This window comes from Telmatherina bonti (assembly GCF_933228915.1).
Source record: "Telmatherina bonti genome assembly, chromosome: 14".
NCBI classification, from domain to species: Eukaryota; Metazoa; Chordata; class Actinopteri; order Atheriniformes; family Telmatherinidae; genus Telmatherina; species Telmatherina bonti.
In genome coordinates this window covers 37,346,172-37,356,090 of record NC_136612.1, presented here as the reverse complement: position 1 = coordinate 37,356,090, position 9,919 = coordinate 37,346,172, and the positions used below count along the sequence as shown (strand labels likewise).

At 48.5% G+C, this 9,919-nt stretch overlaps 1 protein-coding gene across 1 annotated transcript in view; it reads left to right on the top strand.

Moving 5' to 3' along the window:
- The window catches only part of LOC306765697 (uncharacterized protein), a gene marked incomplete at its 5' end in the record, with an annotated part of 31,496 nt that overhangs the window by 556 nt on the left and 21,021 nt on the right, over positions 1-9,919 (top strand). The window contains 9 exons of the mRNA XM_079253181.1: positions 4,395-4,558; positions 5,611-5,864; positions 5,919-5,992; positions 6,080-6,303; positions 6,362-6,761; positions 6,890-6,987; positions 7,501-7,579; positions 7,742-7,946; positions 8,093-9,881. Coding sequence (XP_079109307.1) covers positions 4,395-4,558; positions 5,611-5,864; positions 5,919-5,992; positions 6,080-6,303; positions 6,362-6,761; positions 6,890-6,987; positions 7,501-7,579; positions 7,742-7,946; positions 8,093-9,881 — 3,287 coding nt within the window. The remainder of the gene's footprint in view (positions 1-4,394; positions 4,559-5,610; positions 5,865-5,918; positions 5,993-6,079; positions 6,304-6,361; positions 6,762-6,889; positions 6,988-7,500; positions 7,580-7,741; positions 7,947-8,092; positions 9,882-9,919) is intronic.

Below are 9,919 nucleotides of genomic sequence, written 5' to 3'. Positions count from 1 at the left end.
GTATCAGGAAATGTCCCTCAGCAGTCTAAACCTATAGCAGAACAACAAGTAAAAACTGGAGTCTAAGAACTGGTTCTGAACCAGCTGAGAGACCAGAACCAGAACTAAAGGCTTCCAGAGCTCCAGTTCCAGGTCCAGGATCAGTTTTCTGTCTCTTAACCTCCAGCAGTCCTGAACAGTTCAGCTCCAACAGCACTGATCGCCACATGTCGGATTTCTAAGTGGGTCAGTGAACGCCTCTCTGGGTTTACTTTCACTTTCTCAGGTCGTCGTGACGCAGCGAAGTTTCTCCGTGAATTCCTCCATCTGAAGGTAAAACTGAAGACTTTCACCTGCTTTCATTGATCAGACTGAGGTTCCAGAATAATCCAGAACCGCAGGGAGGACAGGAGGTCCAGCAGGGAGGGCAGGAGGTCCAGCAGAACCACAGGGAGGACAGGAGGTCCAGCAGAACCACAGGGAGGACAGGAGGTCCAGCAGAACCACAGGGAGGACAGGAGGTCCAGCAGAACCGCAGGGAGGACAGGAGGTCCAGCAGGGAGGGCAGGAGGTCCAGCAGAACCACAGGGAGGACAGGAGGTCCAGCAGAACCACAGGGAGGACAGGAGGTCCAGCAGAACCACAGGGAGGACAGGAGGTCCAGCAGAACCGCAGGTAGGACAGGAGGTCCAGCAGAACCACAGGGAGGGCAGGAGGTCCAGCAGAACCGCAGGGAGGACAGGAGGTCCAGCAGAACCACAGGGAGGGCAGGAGGTCCAGCAGAACCGCAGGGAGGACAGGAGGTCCAGCAGAACCGCAGGGAGGACAGGAGGTCCAGCAGGGAGGACAGGAGGTCCAGCAGAACCACAGGGAGGACAGGAGGTCCAGCAGGGAGGACAGGAGGTCCAGCAGGGAGGACAGGAGGTCCAGCAGAACCGCAGGGAGGACAGGAGGTCCAGCAGGGAGGACAGGAGGTCCAGCAGAACCACAGGGAGGACAGGAGGTCCAGCAGGGAGGACAGGAGGTCCAGCAGAACCGCAGGGAGGACAGGAGGTCCAGCAGAACCGCAGGGAGGACAGGAGGTCCAGCAGAACCACAGGGAGGACAGGAGGTCCAGCAGAACCACAGGGAGGACAGGAGGTCCAGCAGGGAGGACAGGAGGTCCAGCAGGGAGGACAGGAGGTCCAGCAGAACCACAGGGAGGACAGGAGGTCCAGCAGAACCACAGGGAGGACAGGAGGTCCAGCAGAACCGCAGGGAGGACAGGAGGTCCAGCAGAACCACAGGGAGGACAGGAGGTCCAGCAGAACCACAGGGAGGACAGGAGGTCCAGCAGAACCACAGGGAGGACAGGAGGTCCAGCAGGGAGGGCAGGAGGTCCAGCAGAACCGCAGGGAGGACAGGAGGTCCAGCAGAACCACAGGGAGGACAGGAGGGAACAAAGACCAGAAGAATCAGAGAGAAGCAGGAAGTCCAGAAAAACAAGTGGATCAACAGCAGCAAAGTAAATGTGAGAAGCTGAAAAGTCGGTCATGTCAGAATCTTCCTATAATGTCTGATTATGTGGAAAAGATGAAGAGTTTATCTGAACGTTTGGAATCCGGCTTTCCTACATGCAGGTACAGGTAGAGACACATTTCCTCCTGAAGTCTCCGTTCAGACTAAACCTCTGACAATATTTTACACTTGGCATCAGATATCGACTGGTTCTGCTTCAAAGTAGGAATTTCTTCTTCTATGGAGGAGTAAGAGCCTCCTTATTAAAATATGTCATGAAATAATCACTTAAATGTCTCATTAATTCATTAAAATAGGAATTAAACACATAAATGTCTCAAACTGTTTAAAATACATTCATCTTATGAAAAAAACTTCATAATTATTTTGCTATTTTATAGTTTCATGTTCTGGTGTTCAGTTCATCATGAATTCATTTTATCTGTCAGTCCATCAAAGTGGGCGGGGCTAGCACTAATCTAGTCCAATCAGAAGCTTTGGTAGAGACGTGGAGAGAAACATGGAGGATGTGCATTATGGAGAGGAGACAGACAGACGGACCAGGTCTCTATACTGGTCACATATGCCAGCATCAAACTGTTGAGTGGACTCAGTGTTTTTCATGGTGTGTGTGTGTGTGTGTGTGTGTGTGTGTGTGTGTGTGTGTGTATTGGAAGTGTGCTTCGTCTGCATTTCTCTAGTATGTGAAGTTTCTGAAGTATTTCATTTGCCACACTGGACCAGATGACTGAACAGTAATGCAAGTTGGAAAAGATGAATGATGGGTAAAAATGTTGCTTTTCTTCTAAGTGCTGTTATTATTCCTTCCTTTCTCTCTGTAATTTATCATCATGTTTGTTCCACCTTCATCTGGAATCCATAATAATAGCAAGAAGTTTGGTTCCTTGTACTTGTTCGATGGCGATGTGGTTTATTTTCAGGTTTAGTTTTGGATTCAAGCTGATTGAATGTTTTCAGCTGATGATCATCTTTTGGTTTTTGTTGTGTTAAGAACTGGTTGATTTTCTCCAACTCACTGAGTCACAACATTCACCACATTATTTATGACTCTGTTCACTTCAATAATAATAATAATAATAAAGCAAGTCTATAAATGTATGGCTGTATTTTGAGGCGATGTGGTGTGAAAATGCTCCCAAACTGCTGCGGAGCTTTGCTTTGTAGGTGATTCTCCTCTCTAGGCAGTGCTGTCAGTCAGTCTCCTGCAGGCATTGATCCTGCACGTTGCTTCTGATCACGCAGGACACTTCCGCTTTTTCCCGACACATTTGCAGTGACTCAGATTGCTCCCCGAGGCATCACATGACTTCAGAGAAACTGGAACTCCTTGCTTTTTGGTCATGTGATTATTTTAAAAAAGCAGTCTGGACCTGGAAGCGGGCTCCATTTGGCCACGCCCCCTTTGCTTGATGCAGGTTTCAGACGTGACATGACGAGTTAAAGCTCCCCTCTGCATCTCAGGTGAATGTTTCCAGAGTTTTCCAGCTTTCCAGGGGAGCCGGGCTGTCTGTAGACCCCCTCAGGTTCCTGCTGAACTGAGTCACATGTGCAGTTTAACGGCAACACTGCTGACAGAAACACACCCATCTGCTGTTTGGCTCCACAACCTCTTCATTTTACACACCTGCATTTTAAACACACACCTTGGACCTTGGAGTTCAACAAATCTTCTCTTTTATACGGGATTTTTCTTGAAACCACGCCTGTGTCTGCTTCGCCCTGAGCAGTAAACAGCGTGACCTTCGTCAGGACTCAGCTGCTGTTAGATTGTAGAGAGAAGAGCTGACAGAGTTCAACACCTGCAGTGGAAACAAGACAGAAAGTCCAGCAGCGACTCATCTAAACTGACTGAACCACAACCACTGTTGAAGCTGGATTTCATTTGTTTTGTTTGATTCAAACTTTATTATTTCAGTTTGCAGAAGATTATCGATGAATCATCTCTTCTTCTTTAAGTCGAGCTGCTGCAGGAAGATCTCAGTGTGTGCAGCTGTGATGGAGTGTGTGAAAACCATGAAGACGAGGGCTGACTAACAGGAAGTAGTTTACCGGATCAGAACCTACAGGGTGTGATTCTGCTGCTCCTTCAGTCAGACTTTCCATCCAAACTACAATCACTTCAAACCAATCAGCTGAACCTGCTGGTGTGTGTTGTGTTGCCTCCCTGGAGACCCGGAGTGGACCACGTCTGCTACACACACATCCTCTCCTGGTTTCTGTTCTCGGGCTTCCAATAAACAATCAGGCTGATGCTGATCACACTGTGTATGCTGGTCTGCAGCGCCATCTGCTGTCCTGATGGAAGTCCTGCAGCTGAAGGCAGCTTCCTCTTCCTCACTGCATCCATCTGACTCTGATATGAAGCAGAAACTCTGAGCCAATCAGAGGAGGAGATGATGGAGAGGAGGGCTTCAGCTGAATGATGTGTGTTTCCTCTGCAGGTGGAGGTAGAAAGTGTGTGTGTGAGCCAATGTGTGTTTCCTCTGCAGGTGGAGGTAGAAAGTGTGTGTGAGCCAATGTGTGTTTCCTCTGCAGGTGGAGGTAGAAAGTGTGTGTGAGCCAATGTGTGTTTCCTCTGCAGGTGGAGGTAGAAAGTGTGTGTGAGCCAATGTGTGTTTCCTCTGCAGGTGGAGGTAGAAAGTGTGTGTGAGCCAATGTGTGTTTCCTCTGCAGGTGGAGGTAGAAAGTGTGTGTGAGCCAATGTGTGTTTCCTCTGCAGGTGGAGGTAGAAAGTGTGTGTGAGCCAATGTGTGTTTCCTCTGCAGGTGGAGGTAGAAAGTGTGTGTGAGCCGATGTGAATCCAGCATCATGGATCAGGACAGAGAGGAGGGAGTCCCTCCCTCTAAAACCACTCAGAGGTCAGATATCCATCTCTAACTCTCCATGACTCTTCTCAGAAATCACAAAAACTCACATCAGCAAACATCTGGATTCACAGGAACCAGCCTGGACCTGGACCTAAAGCCAGACCTGCACCTGGACCTGGACCTGAGCCCAGCTGTGTGTCCATGAAGAGCGACCGGTCGATGGGGAAACCTATTGGTTTCAGCTCAGACCAGCAGTGAGTATCAGAGTCCAGTGGAGGTTCTGGATCAGGTTCCACATGAAAACCAGTTTCTGTTGAATCATTTCTGGACATCTGAGACGAATCTGCAGCATCATGTTTGTCATGTGATGGATCTGATTTGTCCTCCAGAGTCTTCATCAAACTAAATGTTCAATTTCAGGATTCAGCTGTGAAACCATGAAACCATCTTTATTCACAGGAATCAACCTGGACCAGGACCAGAACCTAGACCTGGATCAGGACCTGGATCAGCACCCAGCTGTTTGTCCTTTAAGAGCAACAACTCGAAGGGTCTTATTGTTAATTTTAAATCAGATCCAGAGAGGTGAGCTGTGTGTAAATGTTGCATCAGTTTGGTTTTATTCCAGCTTGTGTTTCACATCAATAATACCAGAGTATTATTCCGGATATACGGATCTATATATTAGTCCGGATATCTTCAGTATTTCCAGGTGAAATATCCAGATAAAGCTCTTATAATAAGCAGTTTTATGGGATGTTTCCTGTGAGCTGAGAATAAGCAGGAAGACTCTGTCTCAGTGCAGGAAACAGCATCTCCAGAATTCAGCTTTCTCATCTGTGGAACGTAGAAGCAAACGTCAGTTTTTCCTCCTCACATTCTGGACCTTTCCACAAGTTCTGCACATTCCCTGAAGCTCACTTACTAAGTGACCTGCAGTCACAACAAAGCAAACTTTTACTTGGTGAAAAACTCCAACATCAAACACATTTCTACTGGGAGCTGCCCAGTCTAACCAGTCTCATCCAAGCACATCCTGGCTGTGGCTGCCTTGCTCCAGGGCACCTCAGCACAGAGAGCACATCTCTCTGATACTGATTCCATCTTCCAGACCTGTAGTGTGCAGAAACAAAGCAAAACTAGAGCGTAGGGGTCTGGACCAAGAAGGCCACCGTATCTCTACAGGACTGCTTTGAGAGCACAGACTGGGAGGTTTTCTCTCAAGGATCTGGCTTGGAGGAGCACACCTCTGCTGCTTTGGATGACATCAGCTTTTCCACAGTGGAGCTACTGCCCACTAAAACAGTCCAGATCTTCCCAAAGCAGAAAGCTGCTTTAATGAGAGTGGGAGCTTCATGATGAAGGTGAGAGAGGCTGCTTGTAGGCCAGGAGATATGCTGACCTTTATGACCTCCCAGAAGAGCCTGGCAAAGAGTGTCAGAGAGGCAAAAGGCAGGTACAGGCAGCGGACTGAGGGGGACTTTGGAAACAAGGACCCCCGGGGCATGTGGAAGGGCATCAAACCCTTCATGACTGGAAGGACAACACCAACCTGGCCAGGTATGAGAGGGACCTTCCTGACACACTTCATGCTTTGGATGTTCTGATAAACAGCATTATGGGATGGAAATGGTGGGAGCTTCCACTCCAAACAGGACAAACAGTCATTTGTCCTTCAGAAGCATCAGGTGAGATCCACACTAAGGATTAACATCAATAAAGCAACTGGACCAGATGGACTTTCAGGCTGTGTGCTGAAAACCTGTGCTGACCAGCTAGCGGGGGTCTTTACCTCCATCTTTAACCTCTCCCTGCAACAAGCTGCACTTCCCTCCTGCTTCATATCCACCACCATTATTCCTGTGCCTAAACAGCCCTCCATCACATGCCTTCATGATGATTGTCCTGTTGGCCTCATCCTGCTCATTATGAAACGCTTTGAGAGGCTCATACTGGCTCACATCAACAGCAGCATCCCTGCAGACCTGGACAGTCCTCAGTTTGCATACAGAGCAAACAGATCTACAGAGGATGCATCTTCATCACACTCCACACAGCCCAGAAGCACCTGGACCAGCAGACAGCTACATCAGGATGCTCTTTGTGGATTCCAGCTCCGCCTCCAAGACTGTAATCTCCCATAAACTGCTCCAGAAACTCATCAGCCTTGGTCTCCTCACCTCACTCTGCATATGGATCATGGACTTCCTCACCAACAGGCCACAGGGGTGTGTTCTGGGTCTGGCCCTCTTCATCCAGGACTTGAAGCCCTCCATCCATTCCTCCAACACCATAGTAAAGTCTGCAGATGATAGCACAGTGGTTGGAGGCATCAGCAACAACGATGAGACCTCCTACAGCAGGAGGTCCAGCACCTGGTCGAGTGGTGTGCAGACAACAATCTGGCTCTCAACACGACCAGAACCAAAGAGCTTCTTGTGGATTTTAGAAGGACCAGTAGGACCATTCAGCACCCACTGTTCATCAAGGGAGAGGAGCTGGAAAGACCTGAATCTGTTCAGTTTCTTGGGAGCCACATAAGCAAAGACCTAACATGGTGGATTAACAGCTCCCATCTGGTGCAGAGAGCTCAGCAAAGACTCTTCTTCCTGAGGAAGCTGAAGCAAGCCGGTCTAGCAGCTCATCTCCTCACCAACAACAGAAAGCATCCTTTGTCAGGGCTGTACTGTGTGCTATGCAAGCTGCACGCCACAAAACAGATCTGTCCCGTGTGGTGAAGGCAGCACAGAGGATCATAGGAGCTGCACTCTGACCACAGAGGACGGCATGGTCCATCTTCAGAGACAAGACCCACCCTGCACACACTCACTTTGTTCCCCTTCCATCAAGGAAAAGATTTAGACATTTAAAACCCACAAGCTCCAGATTGGCAAACAGCTTTTCCCCACAGAGCTGTTTCCTCCATCAAGCCTCTCCCCCCTCACTCCCCCACTCTCCCTCTTCATCCTCACTGAACTGCCAACATCATACTTGATCTGCTCCGTCTTCCTCTGGCCCACCTCAGCTTTTATTCCTCTCTTTTATTCTGATTTTCATTCTTCTATTGCTGTGTTTTACATTTAATGTCCATTTCATTCAATATGCATGTTGCTGTTTTTATTGCCGAGTGCCAACAAAATGCTGTTGCCATGGTGACGTTGATGCAATGACAATAAAGGTCCTGATGTCCTTACAGAGTGGAGCAGCAGAGCTCAGAGCTTCCCAGTGGTCAGTCTGCCCAGCAGCATCAGACACAGCTGGACTCCATATTTATGGTGTGTACATGTACAACAACTACTTCTCCATCTCTTCTGTTCACACTCATCTCCACGCTGCACTTTGTAGACCAGTGGATTGTCAGCGTGTCCAACATGGATCTGATGTTTGGCTCCATGCTTTCAGTCTGACTGTGTCCTTCATGTGGTTTTCTCTTCCAGCTGCTGGAGGACAACATCATCACTTTTGTGAAGAAGGAGCTGAAGAAGATCCAGAAGCTTCTGAGTCCAGATTACCCAGAATGCTCAGTGTTGGAGGGTGAGGATGAAGAGCAGAGGAAGAGCAGCAGAGAGGCATTAGTGAAGATCACAGTGGACTTCCTGAGGAGAATGAAGCAGGAGGAGCTGGCTGAGCGTCTGCAGAGCAGTAAGAGGATTTCTCTAAAGATTGAAGCTGCTGATAAATGAAACATTTACTGACGTCTCAACACGTGGAACATCACATGTTCACATCCTCCTTCTTCAGAGGCTTGAAATCTTTACTGACTCGTCTGATTTCTGCTTTTCATTCAGAACTTCTGGCTTCAGTTTGTGGCCGGAAACTAAAATCTTCTCTGAAGAAGAAGTTCCAGTGTGTGTTTGAGGGGATCGCTAAAGCAGGAAAGCAAACCCTTCTGAATGAGATCTACACAGAGCTCTACATCACAGAGGGAGGGGCTGCAGAGGTCAATGATGAACATGAGGTCAGACAGATTGAAGCAGCATCCAGGAAAGCAGACAGACCAGAAACAACCATCAGACTAGAAGACATCTTTAAACCCCCACCTGGAAGAGATGAACCAATCAGAACAGTGATGACAAAGGGAGTGGCTGGCATCGGGAAAACTGTCTTAACACAGAAGTTCACTCTGGACTGGGCTGAAGACGAAGCCAACCAGGACATCCAGTTGACATTTCCACTGACTTTCAGAGAGCTGAATGTGCTGAAAGAGAGAAAGTTCAGCTTGGTGGGACTTGTTCATCACTTCTTTACTGAAACTAAAGAAGCAGGAATCTGCAGCTTTGAAGACTTCCAGGTCGTCTTCATCTTTGACGGTCTGGATGAGTGTCGACTTCCTCTGGACTTCCACAACAATGAGATCCTGACTGATGTTACAGAGTCCACCTCAGTGGATGTGCTGCTGACTAACCTCATCAGGGGGAAACTGCTTCCATCTGCTCGCCTCTGGATAACCACACGACCTGCAGCAGCCAATCAGATCCCTCCTGACTGTGTTGGCATGGCGACAGAGGTCAGAGGGTTCACTGACCCACAGAAGGAGGAGTACTTCAGGAAGAGGTTCAGAGATGAGGAGCAGGCCAGCAGGATCATCTCCCACATGAAGACATCACGAAGCCTCCACATCATGTGCCACATCCCGGTCTTCTGCTGGATCCTTGCTACAGTTCTGGAGGATGAGCTGAAAACCAGAGAGGGAGGAGAGCTGCCCAAGACCCTGACTGAGATGTACACCCGCTTCCTGCTGGTTCAGACCAAAGTCAAGAAGGTCAAGTATGATGGAGGAGCTGAGACAGATCCAGTCTGGAGTCCAGAGAGCAGGAAGATGATTGAGTCTCTGGGAAAACTGGCTTTTGATCAGCTGCAGAAAGGAAACCTGATCTTCTATGAAGAAGACCTGAAAGAGTGTGGCATCGATATCACAGAAGCCTCGGTGTACTCAGGAGTGTTCACACAGATCTTTAAAGAGGAGAAAGGACTGTACCAGCAGGAAGAGAAGGTGTTCAGCTTCATCCATCTGAGTCTTCAGGAGTTTCTGGCTGCTCTTCATGTCCGTCGGACCTTCATCAAGTCTGGAGTCAATCTGTTCAGACAGAAGTGGTTTAAACTATTCAGAGATGATGTAAAAGATCTCCATCAGAGTGCTGTAGACGAGGCCTTACAGAGTCCAAATGGACACCTGGACTTGTTCCTCCGCTTCCTCCTGGGTCTTTCACTGGAGACCAATCAGAGACTCCTACGAGGCCTGATGACACAGACAGGAAGGAGCTCACAGACCAATCAGGAAACAGTTCAGTACATCAAGAAGAAGCTCAGTGAGACTGTGTCTGCAGAGAGAAGCATCAATCTGTTCCACTGTCTGAATGAACTGAATGATGGTTCTCTAGTGGAGGAGGTCCAACAGTCCCTGAGATCAGGACGTCTCTCCACAGATAAACTGTCTCCTGCTCAGTGGTCAGCTCTGATCTTCATCTTACTGTCATCAGAAGAAGATCTGGATGTGTTTGACCTGCAGAAATACTCTCCTTCAGAGGAGGTTCTTCTGAGGCTGCTGCCAGTGGTCAAAGCCTCCAACAAAGCTCTGTAAGTACATATATAGCAGGATGTGGAGAAACATACTG